The 25,936-nt window shown below is 40.9% G+C and overlaps 1 protein-coding gene across 6 annotated transcripts in view; it reads right to left on the bottom strand.

Annotated features, from left to right (window-relative positions):
• Positions 1-1,500: 1,500 nt before the first annotated feature.
• The window catches only part of kdm4aa (lysine (K)-specific demethylase 4A, genome duplicate a), a 49,878-nt gene continuing 25,442 nt past the window's right edge, over positions 1,501-25,936 (bottom strand). For 5 of the 6 annotated variants that reach the window (XM_049588021.1, XM_049588023.1, XM_049588022.1 and 2 more), the window contains exons 16-22: positions 25,717-25,772; positions 21,042-21,150; positions 13,604-13,792; positions 13,254-13,424; positions 7,294-7,413; positions 6,179-6,271; positions 1,501-6,062 (exon numbers count right to left, since the gene is read on the bottom strand). In XM_049588021.1, coding sequence (XP_049443978.1) covers positions 5,922-6,062; positions 6,179-6,271; positions 7,294-7,413; positions 13,254-13,424; positions 13,604-13,792; positions 21,042-21,150; positions 25,717-25,772 — 879 coding nt within the window. In that variant the 3' untranslated portion in view covers positions 1,501-5,921. Of the gene's footprint in view, positions 6,063-6,178; positions 6,272-7,293; positions 7,414-13,253; positions 13,425-13,603; positions 13,793-21,041; positions 21,151-22,373; positions 22,441-25,716; positions 25,773-25,936 lie in introns of those variants that run through there. The other variant, XM_049588025.1, reaches the window with a different exon arrangement.

The raw sequence follows: 25,936 nt of genomic DNA, 5'->3' as shown, positions 1-25,936 counted from the left end.
CAGTCTGGAAGCTGAGGTCCCACAGGATCTTAGCCCTGTTGTTCTCAATCACCTTCGGTGGTGTGTCCCATTGGGATTTGGGTCCATACTGGGTACAGATGTTCTTGTACACTATCCCAGCCACTTGGTTGTGCCTCTCCATGTACGCTGATCCTGCCTGCATCTTACACCCTGCCACTATGTGCTGGACATCTCAGGGGCATCTTTGCACAGCCTGCACCTTGTGTCTGATCTGCTGTGGTAGACCCTGGCCTCTATGGCCCTTGTGCTCAGGGACTCTTCTTGTGCTGTGATGATAGTGCCTCGATACCGTCTGTCAGTCCAGCATTCTCCAGCCACTGGTAGGTCTTCTTGATATCAGCCACATCATCTATATATGTATCTGTATTATATATATATATTAAATTAAGTGAATAATTTCTTATTTTCTTTGATATTTTGTCATATGGATATGCAATGATGATAGCTGGGAAATATGTATGTTGATGCTTCCTAATGTTTGGTCTCTATTCGATCATGTGACAAGACAATACGATACGGTCGCTAGTTTAGGCACAAAATCTGTCAAGACTGATGAGCTGAGCACATGTGCAAGTCAACTGAACAGTCATGCCTTTTAAACAGAAAAGCGGCGGTAAAAAAAGGATAAGAGAGACCAACAGGAGACAAAAGTGGCAAAGCTCCCCAAATTAGATTTACTTGGAGTTTTTATAAACAGTGGACAGTGTTGTGTGTGCGCCTTGTAACCGGTAACTAGCATGCACTAGGGCCCGTGGTAACTACCTTGTGCCACTCTTCTAGACTCCAAGGGGGTTCCCTAATCTACTACTGCTTCACCACCCTGCTTACAAGATGACATTACAGTGGGGTCTGATCACCTAAGACTACTCACATTTCTCAAACGTATGTGCATGTCCTTTTTTCACTCAGTCTCTCATTGAATTTCCTAAATAACTGTTGCCTTTTACTCCCAAATTTGTTACAAGAGAACATAACATTTGGCTGCTGTCCACCTCAGCCTCCTGAACAGGCAGCAAAAGAGAACAAAGGAAGGCGACTGACTGCCTGCTGTCATGTTCATTTCTGATGTTAATTCAAGAAAAAATAATAATAAGAAGAATTAAGTAAAGATAGTTCATGAGTCAAGTCATTTGATCATTTAAGGATGAGTCTCAGGTCCAGTCTCAAGTCAATGTGTCTATGCAACTTAAGTGCGACTCAAGTTCAAGATGGTCTCATCTTTTTTTCAATGACTTACATTTATAACTGCAGAGTTGATGGCTTATTAAAGCAAAAGTGTTTATTAATAACTTGACAACTTAGCAACCCACCAGTAAGACATTTTTCATACCTTGGCAACCCCAAAAGTTGCTCTTATTAATGGCTTAGTGACTTGTTCAGCTTGTAAGTTAATCACAGCATCTAAAGAGTACTTCATGAGAAAAACTAGTATCAAGAGATATAAATAAGAGCTGAGTAAATGAAGACAGATAACAGCACTCAAGAAAATTCTTTACTGAAACAAATTAATTTTACAAACTGCTTCAATGATAATCTGGAAGTTGAGTTATTTCTCTTCAGGAGGAGACAGCAACAACAGACAGCTCATCTCCTGGGTAAACAAGTAACATCTTAAAATAGACTAGATGACATTTACACTTAACAGGTTTCTGTGAAAATACACATAGAATATATTTTACAAAACAACGCAATAAAATAGAATAGAAAAATCCCCCCTCTCCATGTACAACTCTGTTGATACGTTATGAATAAAATAAATTCATTCTCCACTGGGCTGAGGCAGGTGCTTTGAATTGGCAACGACTAGTTAGAAAACTAGCATTCCTCTTCCTGCAGTCTAATGCCGGAACAGGATCAAGTTCACAGGCAAGTGATGACATGTGAAGGCCACCATGTCCCAGTAACAAGTGCAATGTGATCAATGGGCTTTGCTAAGAGAGAGGGCCGCACAATCCATAAGACATTATATAAACGTACAATTAACATTCTAAAAACAGACTTTTTTAAAAAACAAATTAGCAATGGCAGCACACAACTATTCAAATGTCCTCACAAACTGGACTTAAATAAAATTGCAACGCACAACTTTAAGTAGAGGAGTGAGGAAACAACTGCTTAGACAAAAGCGCATTAAAAATCTGAATGGGTTCTTTAAAATGCATCTAGAAAAAAAATGGAACATACATCAACCTGAACCTCTGCAGTATTACTGCAGACCCATGTCTGTAATGCACAAGTTACTTTCTCAAAGCACCTTAATAAATAGGCTGGTAAAAACAAGTCAATGTGTAAAAGCTAAATTCACTTCTACTAAATAAAACGTAAAGGAATGCAGCTCCTAGTTAAAGAAGAGGCATCATCAGTCATTTCAATGGCATTGCTCCCATTTCAAGAAATGCTTTATCCATGTGTTATTATTTTTGTCTCCATTTGTTACAACCATGTTGGTTGGAATGCTGGGATGAAAAGTGTCTACTACTACTCTGTGTATATGTATGTGAGAATGGAGTGAAAACTTGAATTTCCCCTTCAGGACTGAAGGCCAAAGTGTGAGAAGGTTCTTGACATACTGAAGTTGTAGGGAGGTTCTTTTAAACAACGTGAAAAACTGTTCAGTAAAAACTTTTAAACTGCTCACACAAAGTTTGCAGCAATCTTCTCTTTAGCTCAATATGGCTAAACCCCAGTTTATTTTCACAACATAGAATGTATTGTCTGCTCAATTCATTTGTTGGTCAAACTTATTTTAATAACAAATTATGAAACCAAAATAATCTCAATTCAAAGGCCACCTTCTGGCTTTTTTAAAGCTTCAAACTGCAGTTGAAAGCCCAGATGAAAGCTCTTGAGAGAAACCTGTGAGATAAAATTATTTTGTTGCACTACTCTTCCTAAGGTTACAAATGAATGCCATGCTCAACCAATCCTCATCAAAAATGTAATTGAAATTTGGTAATGTTTTCTTTTTAAACTCTCAATTACCGATACCCACTTCAAAATGCAAACTATACTCAGAAGTTTTTTTTTTTCCTTTCTTTGTTTTTTATATAGGCCAAAATGTGTTCGTAGCACCAAGTAGTGAAAGCTGTCAAGTACCAAAAAGCTGTTAATATCTGGTCAAACTTGTAATCATGTTTGCTTACTCTTTGATGAGGTCGTTGCAGACTACTGAAATTTTAGCCAGTTTAAGGCAAAGTTCTTGTACAGCTATTTGTCTTTAGGCAGCATGTAAGAACTTTGGCTTCTTTATCTTCCATGCACACTTGTGTAAAATCTTTCAAAATTTAAAAGGTTTGCAATTTGTAAAAGATATCAAAAAAAGTATTTATATGGTTATCAGTACAGAAACTCAGCTACTGCTCCTGCACTAGTATAGAAAAACTCTAAGTAGCTTCGTATTGTGAGGTGTTTTTTTTTTCTTGTATATGTACTTGTGCATTATTCCAAGCTATCAGATAATTAATTGATACAAACTTTATGGGCTAATTAAAAGGATAATACCAGTGCAATTTTCTTTTCTGATTTCCACCTGTTAAATCATGTAGATGGATTCTAAAGACTGTGGCTATATCAACTCATGTTAGGAAAAATACCCGCTTCAATGACGTGTATTCTTTAACTTGTGTGGTTTGTAAAGCCAATGAGGTTTTCATCCAGTAAATGGAGCGGATGACTAATGAGATCACTGTTGGGCCTTGCGTAGAGCTCTGCACATCTGGTTCCTTTTTCTGATATACAGGACTTTTTTGTTGAGGTAAGGGCTTGTGTTGGCTTGGTTATATCAAATGCAATTTATTGAGAAACTCCTTGCTATGCAAATCATCTCTGTCCATTTGTTGCAAGTAGATATGCAATGTCATTTGGGAGCAGACAAAGCAAAAGAGGGGAACTGCCCATTGGTTCGACAGCCCATTGGTTCGACATCCCATTGTTCCAACCATATTAAACTCATTGTTCCAAAGTCTGTTCCAAAATCATCATGATGCCCTGTGGTTAAGGTCCGGTTAGGTTTAGGCACAAAAAACACTTGGTTAGGGTCAGGAAAAGATCGTGGTGTGGGTTAAAATGAAAAAGAAAGTGACAAACACATAAGCCATGAGCCTGCTCCACCTCAAGCTGGTCGCGGCGCACCATACACCCGCCGCGAGCCATTCAGCACCGCGGACAGTCGGACTAATGGGATGTCGAACCAATGGTCTGTCGAACCAATGACATGGACCCGCAAAAGAGACAGAGTGTGGCTAGTTTAGCCTGGCAAGCTAATAGTAATCCAGCACTTAAGAAATACACCACTCAGCCAAAAGTAACATGTTAAATGTAACTTGAAATGCTCCTGACCTGTTGCCCTGGTGTGGTGTCTGGCTCCGGAGCATTTGTTGAGGATCCTTTGAGTCCTGTGGTTTGTGAGATGGTTTACCAGCACGTCCCATGGATGCTTGAATAGATTGGAATCTGGGGACTTTGGAGGCCAGGTCAACATCTTGAGCTTTTTGTCATGTTCCTCGGGCCATTCCTGAACAATTTTTATGGTGTGGCACAGCATATTGTTCTGTTGGGGGAGCACTTCCATCAGAGAGTGCCATTACCATCAAGTGGCATCCACATGTATGCCAGGACCCAAGGTTTCCCAGCAGAACACTGCATTGTAACATGATGATCACCTGTGGTGTTAATGTTTTGGCTGATTGATGTATACACGGTTAGGGTCCTGATATATTCTGTAATATTGTAGGCCTGTCTTGGAAAGCGGTCCTATGTCAATATCTAGTTTTAAGGACTTAATTATTCTAATTTACATGCTCAAATGGTGCGCATTCCTAAATAAAGTTGTGTTGAGTCAAAGTAGCATGGTGGAACTCTAGTCTAGCCTCTTCAGAATATGGCAGGTATGAGGGGTAACATCTTTAGACCTGAAATGTCAAAAAGTCAATTAGTCAGTCAAAAGAAAATTAATCATTTCAGTCATTTTTTTAAGCAAAAATAGCAAATATTTACTGGTTGTAGTTTCTCCAATGTGAAACTAAATAAAAATTGAATAATAATACACAACATAAATATGTTCATTTCAGGTCAGGGAAATTGCGATGAGCATTTTTCATCCATTTCTCACACTGCATAGGCAAAATAATATCGTAGATAAAAAAAACTGGCCAATTAATTAAAAATAAAAATAATAATTAGTTGTGCCCAAAACCATTTTTGATAATTTCAGCACAAGTTTAAGGAAATTATACCCTCAAATTAACAATTTGGGCACACAAATTAATTCATAAATCAAAGAATGTGGGGGGACAGGAACTAAAGGACTAACTATAATAAAGCTGGTAATTTTGAAAGACTTATTCCAGGGTGCAATTTAGTAAATTACAAATTCTAAATAAAATAAATCAAAACCTTTACCTCTGAAACTTGTGGGGCTCCATATCATAGACACTAATGGCAGCAGAAAAGGCATATATTACCCTCTAACCTTAAACACTTGTGTGGCAGAGTTAATTTAAATGTATTCAACATTACTGTGGATTAATGTTTAACACCAACATTGTCGTTTTCATGGGTGCCTCACTGTCAAAATGCTCCTTTACTGAACAAATGCCATTTTTGTATTGCTTCCTACTTTTATGTACTGTCAGGACTGGATGTCAGCCTACTGAAAGACTGAAATGAAAAAATACTGCTGTTTCTTTGATCACAGTCAAACAGAGCAAAAATAATTCTTGTTGAATTAACATAGATGGATGAATGAGAAGTAAGAAATCAATAACAGTCCAAAGCGGGTCCTGAAGGAAGTCATCTGGAGCTACACTCTCTCAGTGGCTAGCTGCAATGTTAAGGTACGGTGAGCACAGTTCAGTCTGTCAGTGCTGGTGGTGTGTGGGTGAGCAGACAGGGAGTGAGGGTTACTCCATGATGGCTCTGTATATCACAGGCTCTATGTAGTCTCCTCTGTAACGTGAGTTGATCACTCTCTGTCTCTTCGACTCCTGGATAATCTCTTTCTCTTCAAAGATGCCATCAAATCTCATGTCTGATGCTTTAGACTGCAGAGACAAAAACAAATTTTAGTTCCATGTCTTTCTTTGTTAAATAAACATAGAGAATTAGAAACGCATAAATTGTTGATAAAAGGGTGTGTGTGGCTTTGGGTTGCATTTACCAGTCTGGATTTGACTCTCTTGGGGAGTTCTTCATCCAGAGAGTAGACATCATCTCTCTTGGCTGTTAGCTGTGACCCATCCTCGAATTCCACCTACATTCCGAATGCAGCAAATACAAGAATGACACAGATGCAAGGGTCACAATGACCTTGACCTTTGACCACAAAAATCTAATCAGATCATCATTGAGTCCAAATGAATGTTTGTGCCAAATTTGAAGAAATTCTCTTCTTCAAGGTCACAGCGATCTTGACCTTTGACTCTTAACCACCAAAATGCACGTAGTTCATCCTTAAGTCCAAGTGAACGTTTCTGCAAAATTTGAAGAAATTCCCTCAAGGCGTTCTCGAGATATCATGTTCATAAGGATGGGATGGATGCTTGGACAAACAGACGTACGGACATACAGACATATGGATGGACGGATAACCGTCCGTCCATTTGTCAAGAGGCATAAAAACGTCTCTGCAAAAGGGAAAAAGGCGTAACCTAATTTATCTCTGAGCAATCCTGATTAAACTCAGTGAATACATCCTGCACTAAGTCCTGAATGAACCCACCAAATTTCATTAACATCTGATAAAAGAGTTATCAAAAGGTGGGACTTTAAGAGTGCAATTTTTGAAATGCTAGATACATTGTAATGATGAAACAAGTGTGTGATTGGTCTCTCCTTCCTTTTTGTAGACAAATTAAACCAGCTGTAGAGACTTGGATCAGCTTTGTGAAGCCTGAAACCCACTCATTGCCACTGGTGGCTTTTATTTTGAGCAATTTAGCTGCTTCTTTCTGTTGGCTGAGAAAGGGCATGAATGTGGGGTTGACACTTGTGGCTATATTAAATTTATTTATTTTCTATTGCTGCAGTGTACACCTCCAACACACACATTTACGCAAAAGATCCAATACATAACAACACATTCCATGATCTAAAAGAGTGAGTTTAAAAATCTTACATTACTTGCCCCTTTCTTTTGCTAAAGTTTTTTAAACCAAGTTTTCCGCCATTGTAATTGTATTCTTTACATTACTATTGTTAGCCCATTGCACTATTAATTACTGCGAGGCTGGTATATCACACAAAAAATACACACAAACAGAAAGAAAATCTTACCAGGTACATGTGGATGGCATGCGCTGCCACAAATTTGGCCCCATACACCAGGCCATCTGTCCATCGCACCTGGACCACTTCACCCTGGGCTGGTGGTCCGAACTGAGCACAGTCTCGGCTCTAACAGACACAACACAGAGTTCTAAACAAGCTGAGCAAAGGCATAGATTTTATGAGGCCTGACATGCACATATCATTATATGGATTTAAATATTCACAAGGACACAAACCTTGTTCACCCTTTAACTGAAGGTAAATGTAAATACTGAAGCTTCTTTCGCATAAAGCAGGATTACATGTCTGCATTGAATCGATGTTGTATCTAAAGTGTAGAATCCGTGTAGAAGTGCAAAGTGCAAGTTCCAGCCATGCGGACCTCCTATTTATTTGTGTAAGCTGAAAAACTTTTCCCTCTGTGGAAAAAAGGTTTGATTTACTCTTATTTCACAGATAAGACACAATACAACAAATTTTGAAGACATAAAGCCTCCACAAAAGAGAATCTTAACTCTTGTGTGTGATTTACCCTGGCAACATATGAGTAGAGAAAAAGTCTGTTAACCACTAGGTTAATTTATGCAATGGGGAATTTCATTGGCTTATACTAATAATGTTAGCATGTTCTATAAATGGGGAAAATGTGTCTAGTATAAGACAATTGTTTTGTGGGTGAACTTTGTGAGTTATACTGTGGTTGAATTTTTTAACATCACCTTTGTTAAATTTTGCTGTTGTGCCTGATGTCATATACCAAAACCACTGACTTACAGTGGTTCTCAACTGGCAGTTTTTGGTTCTATATGTGAGGACAATGTGTCTATTATAAAACAATTGTTTTATTTGTGTACCTTGTGAGTCATAATGGAACCGAATTTTGTACTTTTGTTTAATATTGTTGCTATTAAGCTGTGTTTTGTGTGTGTTTTAGGTGTGTCAGTTAAATCGATCAAACTTTACTGCACTTCACAGAAACTCAACACAGTGACACAGAAACCCCACCACCAACTAGTGTTTTGGAGGTGGCGCTGCAGAGCTACACAGACACATTACTACACAGATACAAATGCTCACAACAGTGTAGGCCATTTGTGTCACATGGTGAAGTACACACTGAACATTTCCACAGCACTAATTCTTTCAGTAAAACTAGAATTACTGCCTCGCAGTTGTATGCCTCTGTGCACCAGTCAAGCTTCTCTTACAGTTTACATCCATGTCTGTGTAAACATGGACACTTCACACACATCCTACCCCCTGACATCATAGAAGATCTATACAATCAGCACAGTTTCAAGGTGGACACCCAAGATTAGAGTCATCAGTTCAGTATCTGGCCAGATGTCTCCCCTTCTGTTCCTGTGATTTGACATTGAATAATGGCCAGAAAAGTGTTTTGAAGGTATCTACATAAAGGTGACATGACACTGTCATAACTATGACATGACACTGTCATGAACTTGTCATAAACATTATGTAAATGTCATAAACGTTTATGACTGCTATCATTAAGTGTCATTGAGCTTTCGTAATGACAAGTTGACAGTATTTGGGTTGTCTTGATTATGACAACTTGACATTAATTAAAGTGACATTACCAGAAGTTGTCTTTGTCATGGCAAGTTGACATTAAATTTGTTTGGGATGTCCTCATGATGTCAACTTGACATTAACCAGGATGACATTACCAGACCAGAAGATGTCTTTGTCATGACAAGTTGACATTCCAAAAAATGCACCTCTTTTTGTGTTTATGACAAGGTGACATGATTATTATAATTAGATGTCCAAGGTTACAGACCAATTCTCACACTCGGTCAGATAGATGTCTGGCAGGATACGACACAAAACTGTCATGACCAGTGTTCGGGGTAACACGTTACAAAGTAAATTAACAAAGTAATGTGTTACTGTAATCAGATTACATTTGTCTGTAATGCAGTAATGTAACGCATTACTGTTGATAACTTGTAGGATACAATGCAAAACTGGCTGTCATGACCAGTGTTGGGGTAACGCGTTACAAAGTAAAGTTACAAAGTAACGTGTTATTGACCTCACTCACGTGACCTGACTGTGACTCTGGCGCGAAAAATGGCAGAGCCACATTAGACGTCCTTTGAGAGGTGGAGATATGCACACTACTTCGAAATTTGTTGCACGAAAGGACGAGAATGTGACGGTGAAGTGTAAACTATGCCCAGGCCATAAACAACTCTCAACTGCTGCAAACACGTCATCAAATCTCTCCAAGCACCTGCACAGGCAACATGCTAACATAAAGCTAGTAGCTAAAGACCTGCGGAACCTGAGTGACGCTGGAGATAAGCCAACACCAACCAAGCAGCCAAGGCTTGCAAAAGGTATCAACAAAAGCAGAGATAAATAGGCTTGTAGCAGCATACATTGTGGAGGAAATGTTGCCTGTTTCAACAGTGGAATTGCCATTTTTCCAAAACATACTGAGCAAAACACAGGTAACGAGGAGCAGATGGCCGCGATCAGACAGGAAAACTTTTGCAAGCTACCTGGATCAATGTTATGTGAAGATGGAAACTGAGCTAAAGAAAACATTTGAGAGCTTAGACTATGTGTCAGCTTTGGCAGTCTCCTGCCAACGTTGGAGATTTTGACGTCAAAGACACTGGCACTGCAAAACAATGAGCAGGATGTACGTATGCCACAGATCTCCACCTCCAGCAGTCATTGACTATTTGAAGTCGGGGTCAGAGATGGAGATTCAGACCCGTTTCCCCACAATAAAGACTATTTGTATGAAATTCAACACAGCAACACCCTCTAGTGCACCGGTGGAGAGGCTCTTTAGCCTGGGCAGTGTTGTGCTGACTCCGAGGAGGAACAGGTTGTCTAACAAACAATTTTAGAGACTCTTCCTCATGAGGTATAACCTTCTTTGGTATGCATGTCCAGTAAGAGGGAAAAATGTGCTGTAAAGCCCTAGTTTGGTGAGTGAGCTAAAGTGAGTTGAGTGTGTTTGGCCAGTTAAATGCACAGTTCAAATTACATTTTATATGCAATGTTGTTTTCCATTGAAGTCTCATCATCATCTGATATGATGATGAAGGCCAGTGTCTTATTTTATTTATTGATATTATTTTGAACATTCGCACAGTTGAAGCAGAGCCACGAGCCGATTCGCCAACGTCTGTGCATTTATCCCTCACTGCGCCTGCGCGAAGACATAGATCACCATGGCAACGCGTCGGTGGACTGTAAATATGGAGGGCAGGTTGGTTGAGCTGTGCCTGTCCGACGTTTTTTCTTCCACCTACCACGACCGCTATCAACGAGAGAAACGCTGGCAGGAGATAGCCAATATTCTTCAGCTGCCTGGTAAGTTTTTTCTGCTCTCATTTTCAAGCAAGCGCAACAAACATACAAGCTAGCGCGCTAGACGAGGTACAACACACACACACACACAGAGGGTGCACCCGGCTGTAGCTGGCTTACCTCCAACTCTCGTTGTGAAATGGACAAACCATACTGTCCACGTCTCTCAAGCCATCTGCGAGTCCATATGTGCCAACGCCTCTTCTTTTTGGACGTTTTGGCATACAGTATAGCGCAAATCATCAAAGCAAACCGCTTGTCCTGCTTCGTTGACAACAACAGCACTTCCGGAACAAATCAGAGCTTTCAAATTTATCTTTATTGACAGCTGTCAATGGGCAGGAGAGTCAACAGGGGCCGACGAGCCGTTTTCACTCGTACAGTGTGAGCTCTCTGATTGTGCTTGATGATTGGAATGTACAGTGTGAGCACATAAATCGTGAGCTTTGGCCGCACATCGCAGACGATTCACTCCATGGTGATCTATGTCTTTGCGCAGGCGCAGTGAGGGATAAATGCACAGACGTTGCCGGCCGACCAAAATTTCTGACATGTCAGAAATTCATCCGAGTGTCCGACTTATGTGATTTATGTGTCCGACCGTGGTTCTGGAACAGATGATCCCTCCCCCGTACACCGCACGGCAAAAGACGTCTCAAAAATCAGGTCTAATCTGGCCAAAAATCATACAGTGTATGCTGGGCTTAATTGGCAATTAAGTTATGGTGCATCCCAGGTGATGTGATGGAGTAATCCAAAAGTAATGTAACTAGTAGTGTAACTAATTACTTTCAGCAGTGAGTAATTAAGTAAAGTAAGGCATCAATCTTAAAAAAAAAAAAAAGTTACTAGTAATCAGTGTTGGGGGTTGTTACTCAACTAGATATCTCATGATATCTTAATGACAAATCAAAATGGTACCACTTTACCTGAGGTCAAATAATTTATTCATTACACTGTCATAATGGTGTCATGACAGCCAGTTTTGTGTCGTATCCTGCCAGACATCTATCTGACCGAGTGTTAGAATCGGTCTGTAACCTTGGATATCTAATTATAATAATTATTATGTCACCTTGTCATACACACAAAAAGAGGTGCTCTTTTTTTTGTTAATGTCAACTTGTCATGACAAAGACATCTTCTGGTAATGTCATCCTGGTTAATGTCAAGTTGTCATAATAAGGACATCCCAACAAATTTAATGTCAACTTGTCAGGACAAAGACAACTTCTGGTAATGTCACTTTAATTAATGTCAAGTTGTCATAATCAAGACAACCCAAATAATGTCAACTTGTCATTACAAAAGTCGAATGACACTTAATGACAGCAGTCATAAACGTTTATGACATGTATAAAGTTTATGATCAGTTCATGACAGTGTCATGTCATAGTTATGACAGTGTCATGTCACCCTTATGTAGATACCTTCAAGTAAAGTGTTACTGAACATTATGATGTTACAGTGAAGCTGACCTTTGGGATGTAAAATGTCCTCGTTTCATTATTTCATCCTATTAGACATTTGTGTGAAGTTTTGTCATAATTAGTTTATAAATACTTGAGTTATGGCAAAACAACATATTTTGTGAGATCACACTGACCTTGACCTTTCATCACAACATTCTAATAAGTTTACTCTTCAGTCCAAGTCAACATTTGTGCCAAATTTGAAGAAATTCCCTCAGGCAGATGGGGTGTATGTATGGACAGACAATCCACTGAGGTAAATAAAGGCAGCCACTTGAGAATTTAGGATATTATCAATACAAAACTACAACATGTGTTTTGTCATGAAAGTCAGTGCTATACAGTACAACAAATTATGTCTCTGATGTAGAGAACAGGACAGAAAATCTCATAGTTGTACATGAGTACTTAGGTGGGCAGTAATGTAAATATAAATGGAAAATCCCTCATAGTGGGTCCAAATTTACCAATTTTACCAAGTTAACTTCTTAATACTTTAAAAAAGAATGTGTCACCCACAAAATGCTAAGTCTTATTTATCCAGCTCTATGCTCAGTACTTCCCAAACACATGCATTTTCATGAAAACATTAAGATTTAAAACGCTTCCTTTTCTAAGCACTCTGCTCTTAGCGTGCCTGAGCTCCTGCATGCATACGAGTTCCACTTCAGCAGAGTTTAAACACATGAATGTGCCCAGGCACGCTACTCTGCCATGCATGGGACTGTTTGTACTGTCATGTTTTGAACTGTAATGTTTTAGCAAAAATGAATTTGTTTGGGGAGTACTGAGTATATACGCATGGATAAATAAGACTTGAATTATACTGAAGAAATTGTATGAGAGTTTGTAAAAGGATGTTTTGATACAGTTTTGCTATTGTTGAACGTGGCCCCTATTTACTTCAATTCATGAAGAGTTTTCTCTGTTTTCTGGATTCTTCATTCACTGTGGAGGCATACAAGCAAAACAATGTTTTCTTCACAGACTTAAGGAAACACACTGTGTGTAACTGTTATACAAATGGTCTTTTTGTGGCTGAAGTATTCCATCATAGGTTTCAGATTCTACATTTTTACTGTGTTTGGTTTTTGGACTTTCTTGTAAATGACATGATAGAGATAAAGCAGTGAAACCTACCACAATGTCTTCAGGAAAGAGATTGTCACTGAAGGAGCCATCATCAAAGTTGACTTCGTAAAACGTCTCTTTAGACAGCTGCACCACATCACACTGGTAGTAGCGGCCATTCTTGTGCTTGCATATCACCTTCTGTCCCACAGTCAGCTCATGCATGACTGCTTTATTGCGCTGTCGAGGAGATTCAGGAAATCTCATTTCCATGACTTACTGATGTTTACACTGCCTCTGTTCCTACAATTTGGGACACTTGAAAATAGAACTGGCTGATAAAAAGTGGAAAAAGGTTTATCTCTAGTTAACAGTCCATACTTAAAGAAGACGTTAACAGATTCTAAAAAGCTCCTTACCTCAATCTGAGTTGGGCCTTTGTGGCGACAGCAGGTAACATGGACCACAAAGGGCCATTCATCTGGCTGCATGAGCACTCCAGCAGCCTGGGCACAGGTGGGGTGGTAGGCAGTGGGACAGCGGCCATGAGAGCATTGCACGCAGCAGCCAGACGCCTTCTTCATCCGCTTCTTACAGTAGTAACATTTCTGTCAGACATTTAAACACAGAAAGCAGGGCTATGAAACTAGCGTGCGTTTGAAATGGCTCAATAAAGATGAAGCTAACAGACGGTGTAATCAGTATTAGTTGGGGTGCTGAAGCCTTTACATCCTTAAGATCATATGACCTTCAGGATTTTACAGTACAGATGGCTGGATAGTCCTTCAGTGTCCATTCTGCCCTCATTTAAAGACATAAAAACCTGGATGAGCACCAATTTCCTGATGTTAAATTCAGACAAAACTGAAGTTATTGTTCTTGGCCCCAAACAACTCAGAGACTCTTTATCTGATGACATAGTTTCTCTAGATGGCATTGCTCTGGCCTCTACCACTACCATAAGAAACCTCGGAGTAACATTTGATCAAGATTTGTCTTTTAATTCTCATTTAAAACAACCCTCACAGACTGCATTTTTCATCTGCGTAATATTGCGAAAATTAGGCCTATCCTGACCCGAAAAGATGCAGAAAAATTGGTTTTGTTACCTCAAGGCTGGATTACTGTAACTCTCTATTATCAGGTAGCTCTAGTAAGTCCTTAAATACTCTCCAGCTAATTCAGAATGCAGCAGCACATGTACTAACAGGAACTAAGAAACAAGATTATATTTCTCCTGTTTTAGCTTCTCTGCACTGGCTCCCTGTAATATCCAGAATTGAATTTAAAATCCTACTGTTAACTTATAAAGCTCTAAATGGTCAAGCTCCGTCATATCTTAGAGAGCTCATAGTGCCTTACTATCCCACCAGAACGCGCGGCTTTGCGCGCTCAGAGAATGCAGGGTTACTCGTGGTCCCTAAAGTCTCCAAAAGTAGATCGGAGCCAGAGCCTTCAGCTATCAGGCTCCTCTCCTGTGGAATCATCTTTCTGTTACGGTCCGGGAGGCAGACACCGTCTCCACGTTGAAGACTAGACTTAAGACCTTCCTCATTGATAAAGCTTATAGTTAGGGCTGGCTCAGGCTTGCCTTGTACCAGTCCCTAGTTAGGCTGACTTAGGCCTAGTCTGCCGGAGGACCCCCTATAATACACCGGGCACCTTCTCTCCTTCTCTCTCTCTCTCTCTCTCTCCCTCTCTGTCTCTCTCTCTCTCTTTTTCTGTCTCATTGTGTCATATGGATTACTGTTAATTTATTATGCTGATCTGTTCTGTACGACATCTATTGCACGTCTGTCCGTTTTGGAAGAGGGATCCCTCCTCAGTTGCGCCTTCCTGAGGTTTCTACCGTTTTTTCCCCTGTTAAAGGGTTTTTTGGGGGAGTTTTTCCTTATCCGCTGTGAGGGTCCAAAGGACAGAGGGATGTCGTATGCTGTAAAGCCCTGTGAGGCAAATTGTGATTTGTGATATTGGGCTTTATAAATAAAATTGATTGATTGCTTGATTTTTAGTTCTGTGGGCTGCAGCACTACTGAGACGACCATGCTTTGGACAGAAATATACTGCAAATGGGGCCTCACCTGCAGAGAGAACCAGTTCTTTATTTGAAACTAGAATTACGACCCCGTGGCCTCGGTGCATCAGTCAAGTTCCTCTTAGGGTTATATTCACGTTTATGAAAACATGGATGTTTCACACACATTTCCCCCCCACAGCACAGATGATCTACACAATCAGCACAGTTTCAAGGTGTCACCAATTCAGTACCTGACCAAATGTCACCCCTTTTGTTCCTGAGATATGACATTGAATAATGGCCAGAAAAGTGTTTTACGCAGAACATTATGATGTCACAGTGAAGTTGGCCTTTGACCTTATGGATATAAACTGTCATCACTTCATTTAATGACCACAAAATCTGAATAGTTTATTCTTAAGTCCAAGTGGATGTTTGTGTCAAATAAAAAGACATTCCCTGAAAGGTGTTCTTGAAATAACACGTTCACAAAAAAATAGAGAGATGCAGGGTCATAGTGACCTTGACCTTTGACCACCAAAAACTAATCAGTTTTATATTGAATACAAGAGGACATTTGTGCCAAATCTGAAGAAATTCTCTTGAGGTGCTCTTGAGATATTGTGGGACAGACGTACGTATGTAAAAAAAAAAATGCCTCCAGTCACGGCTATTGCCGGTGTGGAGGCATAATGAATGCTCAAACATTGAACTAATGTGCACAAGTCCTTCACAGGAGGATAATCCACAACATGCTTTGTTTAGCAATAGTTTGGCAAAAAAAGATTAAAGTTAAAGATTAAAGTTCCACTGATTGTCACACACCTGAGTGTGTAAAATTTGTTCTCCACATTTGACCCATCCCCTGAGGGAGCGGGGAGCAGCAGCGGTGCCGCGCTCGGGAAAAAAAAAAAGCTGTAAAAGCTATATTTTGACTTTAATGAGCCCACAACTGGATAAAACACACTTGGACAATTCTGCATAAGGATTTTCAGAAAGTTTTTTGGATTGTTTTGTAATTTTTTTTGCTCTCTTAAACCAGCCTCCATCTGTTTGCACTGATATGCTGTTGTTTTTCTAGGGCTGTAGTCTCCTGGTTGACTGGTCGATTATTTGGTCGATATGCTCTCGTCCGACCAAATTCTCATTGGTCGAATAATCGCTTACTTTCATAAGGAGAAAAGTGCTACATCAATAGCTTTCCAGGATTAATCCATTATTTCCTGCAGCGAGACGGATAGGCTAAGTTACCTGTGAAAATGGGGGTGTTTTAAAAAAAACCCTTTGTTTACACAACGTTGAACTTGCCCACCCTAACACGTAATTTATAGTTCTGTGTTGAATCGACGCGTAGGTTACAGCGTAGGCTCTGCATTGATTTGGAGCCTACGCCGTAGCCTAACGTGCACCTCCCCAGAATTGCAACTACGCGTCGCAGTGAAGCTAGTCTTGCTCACCAGACCTTTCTCAAGAAAAGAAAGGTCTGGCTGGGCCGACTCTCACTTTAAGATTGGAGAAAAAAACACCCCGGCCGCTTGTATTTCTTTCAACAATCACAATTGTTCTGGGCGATGCCACAGCAACGCAGCAACGGTGCGCTTGCAAAAATATTGCTGGGGGGAAACAGGTTTTGGTGTAACACGCCCACAAAAATATCGCCTACAGGACGCTAACCATGGCAGAAAAATGGCTACATCCTCGCAAGATCGAACACCACAAAAGTTAGTGAAGGACATGTTGAAAGTTTGAAAACTGCTACACAACCGGAGGTGGTATGGCGGGACTTCAGCGGGTGGCTCGTTCCGCCCAATGAGAGGCTGATCTATGCAGTGAACTTCCGCCCACTCAGACTACAGTGAAGCAGACCTCCTGTCTGGCACTGTATACTGACACCATTTCCCTCAGTGGAAAAGGAGCTTGTATTTACTTTTAGTTCACAGATAAGAAACAATAAATTGTGACAAATTGTGACAGTAAAGCCTCCACTAAAATAGCATTTTAAGTCTTGTGTGTGACTTATCCTTCAGGGATTCACTGGCCACTAGGCTAATCAATATAATGTAAAATACCATAGGCTTGTGCTAATAACGTTAGTATTTTGTATTTGTTCGGAAAATGTGTTTAATACAGGACAGTTGTTTTGTCAGTGAACCTTGTGAGTTTTTATGGAGCCAAACTGTGTGCAGTACCTTTGTTAAATGTTGCCATTGTCCCTGGTTTTATAGGACAAGAGGAAAAGATGGCTAGTTGCTAGGCTAATTCATACAATGTAAAATGCCGTAGGCTTATGCTAATAATGTTAGCATGTTGTATTTGTGGGAAAATGTGTCCGGAGTCTGTGAATGCTGCGAGTTGTAGTGAAGCCAATTTATGTACTTGTTTTTCAAACTGTCTCTATTAAGCTATGTTTAATGTGTGTTTTGTGTTTTGAATCAACTAAGCTTTACAGCACTTCACAGAAACCGCCGACTAGTGTTTTGGAGGTGTAACTGTAGAGTGACACAGACACACCACCGCAGAAGTAAAAATGCTCACAATGGCATAGGCGACGTGTGTAGGGTCTATGCACAACCATAAATCTCCTTAAACACTCAGCATCGCGGTAACGCAGACCTCCTGTCTGTTTCTGTATACTGACATTGTTTACCTCAGTGGAAACAAAGCCTGTATTTACTTGTATTTAACAGATAAGAATTGATAAATTGTGAAGACATTTTAAGTCTTGTGTGTGATTTATCCTTTAGGGATTTATACTTTGGGATTTATCCTGGCTTCATATGAATAGAGGAAATCTCCGCTTGTCACTAGGCTTATTTATACAATGTAAAATACCATAGGCTGGCGCTAATAACATCGTAATGTTGTATTTGCTTGGAAAACATGTTTAGTATAAGACAGTTGTTTTGTCGGTGAATGTTGTGAGTTGTAATGGAGCCAATATTTTTTTTTTTCCCACGACTAACCAATTAGTTGAAGATTATGTATGACTTCAGATGACCAAGATTTTCTTTGGTTGACTACAGCCCTACGTTTTTTCAGGTGCTTTGTTGTGCTTAATGCCACTAGATAGAAAACTTTCTCTGGTACCAAAGAGAGCAGAGTGCATTGTACACAGTTTATATCAGTATGGGATGAACTACAGAGTCCCCCTGAAATGAGTCCTAAAACACGGAAACAAGTTAGCATTTTAGCAATCCTGGTTCCCTTGTCTCAAAGTCAGTGGATTTTTTTGAATGCATTTTTGGTTAGATGTCTGAAATAAGGTCTGTGATTCACACAAGCTGAAGAGAAAAATACATAAGTAAATACCCCACTGTGAATTTTGAAGCTTTTATGTCTTAAAAAAGGCAGTTGCTCATAAGTGGCTAAATGAGACTACAGAGCGTCATCATACTGACCACGGCTTTGCAGCCTCATTGTGGTGGTGATGTTAGTCATGTGACTGTAGTGTAGTTTGTTTATAGCCTAACGTTAGCTTTTTACCTCTGGCAATTGCATTTAGACATCAATAATCATAAAAGTGGTGTTCATTTGTGAACATTATCTTGCGTGCGTGTGTAATGTGCAAGTATGTTAAACGCTTATTTGCCAGAGTTTATTTCTGGAATAATCAAAAATCCAATGGAAAAATCCAATAGGCTTTTTGACGGGGGAACCAGGGTTATGCTAACTTCGGCATCGGCCTACAGAAAACCATCACCCCTGGAACACTCTATTCCTTTAAGCTACACTGAAACTCAACACTTCCTGCTCAGATGTTTCACATACAACCCTTCCAGCAGTTCCAAAGACTTAAAGGGATAGTGCACCCAAAATGAAAATTCAGCCATTATCTACTCACCCATATGCCGATGGAGGCCCTGGTGAAGTTTTAGAGTCCTCACATCCTTTGCGGAGATCGGCGAGGGGAGTAGCTAGCACACCTAATGGCAGACGGCGCCCCAGACTAACATCCAAGAACACAAAATTGAATCCACAAATTATTTCCATACTGCTTATCCATAGTGATCCAAGTGTGCTGCAGCCGCGACATAAAAAGTTGTTTCGACAAACGTCATATGAACTCTGTTTTTAGCCTCACTGTAGCCTGTAGCTCTGACTGCTTCTCTGTGCTCCGCGTTCACATGTGCGCGCCTGTGCAAGACCAGCGAAAGAATGAGCTTTGCTCACCCGTGTTTACATCACGTGACACGTGCACCGCAGGGAGAGACAACGGTAACCACAGAGCTAAAAGATCATTTGCACTACGGTCTTTTAGCAAAGGACAGCCCAACATGTCTGAAGACTTTGAAATTGAGGAGGAACAGCATTTCTTTGTTGAGCCGTATTTGTTTGAGCCCGAGTATACGGACGCGGAACTCAGGCTACTGGACGAAGCAGCTGCTGCAGCTTATGAGCCTAACCCTCAGCCAGCCGCAGAATACCGGAGTCGAGCACTGGAAACCTGGTGGTGTAGTTGTTTCAAATGCAAAGCAATGCCAACGGATGAGGAAAGCCTTTGCTGCTCAGACTGGGAATTGGCGATGCCTGCACTTGAGAATCTGGACATCAGTACTGACGAGACTGCTGCTCTTCAGAGATCACCGATCACCCTGAGCGCGCACACGTGAACGCAGAGCACAGAGAAGCAGTCAGAGCTACAGGCTACAGTGAGGCTAAAACAGAGTTCATATGACGTTTTTCGAAACAACTTTTTATGTCGGGGCTGCAGCACACTTGGATCACTACGGATGAGCAGTATGGAGATACTTTGTGGATTCAATTTTGTGTTCTTGGATGTTAGTCTGGGGCGCCGTCTGCCATTAGGTGTGCTGGCCACTCCCCCCGCCGATCTCTGCAAGGGATGTGAGGTGCGATGGAAGTGTACATTACCTTAAATCTATTGTGCAAACCACTAGAGAACAGGTGGTTTTACCCCCCCTGCAATTTTTAGCAATCAGCCTTTATTTGTTCATGCTTGTTTTCCTCTGATACAGCGCATCTGACCGGCGTTCAAGCATCTTTTTAGACGGGCGTTTTCCAGCGTCTTTTTAGATGCCCCTTTTTGTAGACGCTTCTTTTTGAGCGTCAGACGCAAGTAGCACCATTCGTCATTGTCGTCATTGGCCCAGGCAGCCAATCAAATCCTCCTTCCTGTTTTGTTGTGGCAGTTACGGCAGTTACGAGCGACAGACAACACAATACAATCCGAAGACGAGAAATTTATCCTGACAATATTTGATTTTTAAGAATTATACAACACATGCACACCTCAGTACTACGACGATACTGTCGTAGCAGCTAGTTAGCTTTCAGTGGGATATGCGAGGGGGCTGGTGACCTTATTTCATAGTTCACAGTTTTTGTGCTGCATTTTTACGTATGAAAAGTGCTATATAAACAAAGTTGATTTGGATCAACTTGGATTTGGATTTGATAGCTTGATAGTTTCATGTAAGCTAGTACTGTCTCTACTGTCTTTGAGGGAAACACTATATTCAAGGGGAGACAAAGGGAGATGACAGGAGGTGTGTGTGTGTGTGTGTGTGTGTGTGTGTGTGTGTGTGTGTGTGTGTGTGTGTGTTGTGCACGCACCCCCGCTCCACAGGCGCTCCTTGCTGTTTTTTTTTGTCTAGTGCGCATTGAATAAGTGCTTCCAGCGTTTCAAGCGTCTCTGAAGTGTCCGCGTCTCTAGCGTCTCATTTCTGTGTGATCGCCCCCTAAGCCATTATATGAATATCAGCTTTCAATTCGTCTTTCAAGCGTCTTTGAGTATACCGATAAGCGCTATATAATTCCAATGTATTATCATTATTAATCAAGAATGTAACAGTCGCTTATCTATGTAAGTGTGAACTCACCAGTTTAAATCTCTGCAAAGGGATTCCACTTAAATCCACAGGACTTCTTTCAGTGACGTTGACAAAGCGTGCCTCCAGCACAGCTACTGCACACAGCACATGAACCCACCTGCAAAACACACACACACACACACACACACACACACACACACACACACACACACACACAGCTGGTTAAGACTGACATATTGGCTTCATTAAGCAGTAAGCTGCCTGTCCTACAGCTCAAATCTCCTACAGCCATGGATTTGATATTTACTATGTAGTGTTTGGCTTCTTTGTTGCTGGATCTTTTGCTAAAATGTTTCCTAACCTGGCAATGATTGCGCAGAATGTTTTTCACCATCCCGGCATCAAGCACAGCCAGTGAAAGAGACTTTTCCTCCACTGGATTTGTATGGAAGAATGGAGAACCCAGCTCAATGTGAGTCACTGTAGCCTGTGTCGTTTAATCACAGTGCAGGTCGGGTCGCAGAACTTTTATTAACGGGTGCAGGCAGGTGCGGCTTTGACTTAGACATTATGACATGTGATGGGTCAGTTTTGGTACTGAGCTTTACGGGTATGGGCGCATGTGGGTTTTCAAAAATGGTCCCGTATAGGACTTTGTAGTGGGCTACCAAAAGTTTAATTTGTAATTGCAATATTAATAGTTTATATCAATCAATACTTGGCCTCTATGCCTCTATAGGCCTGTCACGATAACAAATTTCGCTGGGCGATTAATTGCGTCAGAAATTATCATATTGCGATAAGTGATAATATTGCGTAATATTGTGCTTTTAAGACCATTTTTATTATTTTTGTAATTTTGCTGTTTTTAGACCATTTTTTAAGCTTATATAATGATAATAAAGGCATAATGATGCAAGTACACCCTTTTAAAGAGACACAAACATTTAGTTAGCAAGAATATTTAGGAATGCAAAAAAAAATTTAATATTTAAATAACACATTAAAAATACCAAAATAAATAAATAAAGACCTTATAAATACAAAAAAATAGACTCTCAGTCTCTCACTCTCAGGTGTGCAGTCATATTCGCTCTTTTTGTTGAGATGGTTTTAGAACAAACCCAGCATACCAGCTTGTCCAGATTACTGGGCTCCCCTCAGTCATTTGGTTTAAATCCAAAACACTCCCATACAGGGGCCGTGGCATTTGGTTTAGGAACAAGTTTCATGTCTTTCTCTTACCCTCAACTCTTTTCTCTCCGCCTCATCTCCCCCTCACGAAGATCATGTGTGTGTGTGTGTGTGTGTAGCCCATAGCCCCGCCTACCCCACAGAGACAAAGACACTCGATGACAAGAGCTTTCCCTCCGTTCATCACGCTAATGAACCAACTCACCTGGCTGCCAGACGATGCACGGCAGTGAACGCTCTTGTCGCCCAGTCTCTTTGGTGGAGAGAGACGAGGAAAACAAACACACATGAATATGGCAATTAATTGCAGCCGGCAAAGTTACCGTCTCCCTTTAAATTTACCGTGCAATTTTATTTAACTTTTATTTAACCATATAAAACCAATTGAGATCAAATCTCTTTTTCAGTGGTGTCCTGGCCAAGAGGCGGGAGTGTTACACGTCGGAGAGCAACAAATAAAGACAAACACACATACAGAACACAGTCATAGGAGATGTGATAAAGAGGAAAGGGACTACCATCAACAAGTACAAGGATTGATCACATAAAAAAACAAAAACAATAAAAGACAGCAGCAGACGATCAAAGCAAACTAAACACCATAGCAGGAGCAAACAGTGGTCAAAAGCTCAGCAGTATTGTGCTTAAAGCTCTCCAAAGAGACTAGAGAGGCCAACTTGAGTCGAGTTTGGAGGTCATTCCATGACCAGGGGCCAAAATAGGACAGACTCCTACGACCAGCCTCAGTCTGCACTGAGGGCACTATGCAACGCAACCAGGTGCTGGATCTGAGGTTGTGGGAGTCTTGAGTCAGGACAAATTCTGATTTAATTTATGAAGGCAAAGTGCTCAACAAGGTCTTATAAATCAAAATATACCAGTGCTGAATCCTGCGCATAGTGAGTGAGGACCAGCCCACTAGAGTGTACAATGCACAATGGTGAGTCCTAAAAGCAGAATCTCAACGCAGCATGATACAGCGGGTCAAGTTTTGCCAAGACAGTTGGGCAAGCACTTTGTCACCATAGTCAAGCTGAGATAAAAATAAGCTCGCTACCAGCCGCTTGCGTGAGGGCAAAAAAAAAACCAGGATTTTAACCTATAAAGAAAACCAACAGTAAACTTAAGTTTCTTTGACAACAAATCAATGTGCTGCTTAAAGTTAAAATTCATGTCCAGCCAGATACCGAGATACTTGTACATGTCAACATACTCAATATTGGTACCATCAAGAGTTAAAATATACCTAGAAGGCTTGGAGAGTGCAGTCTTATTTGGTACGAACAGCATAGCCTTTGTTTTGCTCCCATTCAAAAGCAATTTAAAATCGATAAGCACATGCTGCAGTACAATAAAATCAGATTGTCGATTAGAGATTGCAGCACCAAGGGTAGGAGCACAAGAATACCGGATCGTATCGTCCGCATACATGTGAAAAGATGAGTGCACTGATTGGGCACATAAATTATTCACATATAACAAAAAAAGTAGCGGTCCCAAAATGGAACCTTGCGGTCAATTAACCGACACAACACTGCCACACAAAATAGAGCGCTACTATGCAGTAGTGAATGAATGATGTTTTGCCCTAGTCTGTTAAAGAGGCAACAGATAGGATTCGGGTTTGTTTTAGCTTGGCGCCACCTAGCATCAGCGGTGTTGCTCGCACTGTCGCAAAGACCCAATTGACCGTGGGGATCAGAGATAATCAATAAAATGTAGGCTGTAAAGCCACCAGTATACCTCTATGTATATGTAGAATGAGAAGGTATGTGGACACTATACTAAATAAATGAGTCAAGAGACCGAGGAACAATTATCAGATTTATCTGAAGAAAAAACAAACAGTAATGCAAATAATTATACCACAATGCACAGTACCCGTACAAACAGCTCACAGTAAATTATACCAATATGTACAGTATCAGTTCAAACAACAGCAGACACGTGAGGGATAATGTATAGTGAGCCGGTGACTGTTGAAAAATAACTCCCGACAGGGGAATGGAACCCCGACGCACAGCGGAGTTATTTTTCAACAGTCACCGGCTCACTATACATTCTCACACACACACTACTAAAACATTCAAATGTTACAACTGCCATCAATATTATTAAACTGCTGGCAGAGTGTATTGACAGAGGAGAGGCGTTCACCAGACAAATGGGAGCGAGCACGGGGGGGTGGGGTGGGGGGGCAACGAGGATGTCAGCCGACCAACACTCGCTACCCGGTCCCTGGTTGCGGCAATTTGCGATGCTGGCCAGCTAGGAATGAACTAGCAGCCAGTGCAGTACAGTCCTATGTGGTCTAGCTAACATTTAGCTGTGTTACTTACTGATCCATTAGAAAGAAAGCTAGCTGGGCACCGGTGTTGAAGCCTCTTTGGTCACGGAGCTCCCTCCATCTCTTGAACACCTGACTGAGGTTTACTCTTGTTTTTCCTCTTCTTTTATCACTCTCCTTTTTGTGCATTCTCGCCTCCTCAGACAGATTAGCTCATTTTCTTTTGAGAGGCCGTTTTTCACTTATCTCCAAACTTTGTCCATCTGCCATTGTGCTCCTGACTCAACTATGCCCTGGCCAGTTCCTCATAAGGACCAGCTCCAGTCCCTGATTGGCTGACCGACCAGTTTGGCAATACATGACGCATTTCCTGCCGTAAAGCAGCTTTTTTCCACAAAAATTCATCCCCGGTGGCAGAAGCTTATTGCAAAGTCACTAAGTAACCTATGTAAATGCTGATAGTCTGATTTTACTGTGTATACTACCCTGTACAACCCACATTATTTCCATAATGATATATATATATATAGGCAAAAATGCTGTCTGTTGCTTCTTTAAGTGCAATTTATTTGCACATCCACAAGTAACATTTCAAACTAATGTTCTTCTTCAGACCCAGTCTAAGGAAGTACGTTAGCTTGAAACGTCACTTGTGGATGAGCAAATAAGTTGCACTCAAGGGAGCTAGAGCATGCGGACCTCTCTTCATGTTTTGTATGTGTGTGTGACTACAATGCTTTTTTGTGCTACATTTAAGTAATTAAACCAGTTTAATGTTATTCTGGCGGCACGGTGGTGCAGTGGTTAGCATTATCACCTCACAGCAAGAGGGCTCCTGGTTCAAGTCCAGGGTGGGGTATTCAAACCCTGGGTGGGGGAGCCCCTCTGTGTTGAGTTTGCATGTTCTCCCTGTGTCAGCGTGGGTTTTCCCTGAGTACTCTAGCTGCCTCCCACAATCCAAAGACATGCAGGCTAGGTGTGAATGTGGTGTGAGTGTGAATGGTTGTCTGTCTCTATGTGTCAGCCCTGCAATACTCTGGCGACCTGTCCAGGGTGTACCCCACCTCTCGCCCAATGTCAGCTGGGATAGGCTCCAGCACCCCTGCAACCCCTTACGGATAAGCAGTTACGGAAAATGAATGATGTTATTCTGTTCAAAGATAAAGTACCATTATCAAAGTACAGATGTTCTAAAATAGCTACATGTTCTTAACCTTTCCTGAGGACTCTGGAACAACTTACTTATTATTGTTGGCTTTCTGCAAGGCTCCACCTCTCAGTGAACACAAACAGCAATTCTGCAAAAAGAACACACATACAAATAACAAAGAGCTAAATCTTTCACTGCTGTAGCTTGTAGTAGTCAACTAAAAGCACCTTTATTTGCAGCCATTACCAAAACAAACAGCCATCTCATGATCATGTTGGGCAAGCTGTAGACTGTATAAAAAAGATGGACAAC

The sequence above is a fragment of the Epinephelus fuscoguttatus genome, linkage group LG10 (genome assembly GCF_011397635.1).
Source record: "Epinephelus fuscoguttatus linkage group LG10, E.fuscoguttatus.final_Chr_v1".
In the NCBI taxonomy this organism is placed as follows: Eukaryota; Metazoa; Chordata; class Actinopteri; order Perciformes; family Serranidae; genus Epinephelus; species Epinephelus fuscoguttatus.
The sequence above is the reverse complement of the archived record's forward strand: the minus strand, read 5'-3'. Positions and strand labels throughout refer to the sequence as shown.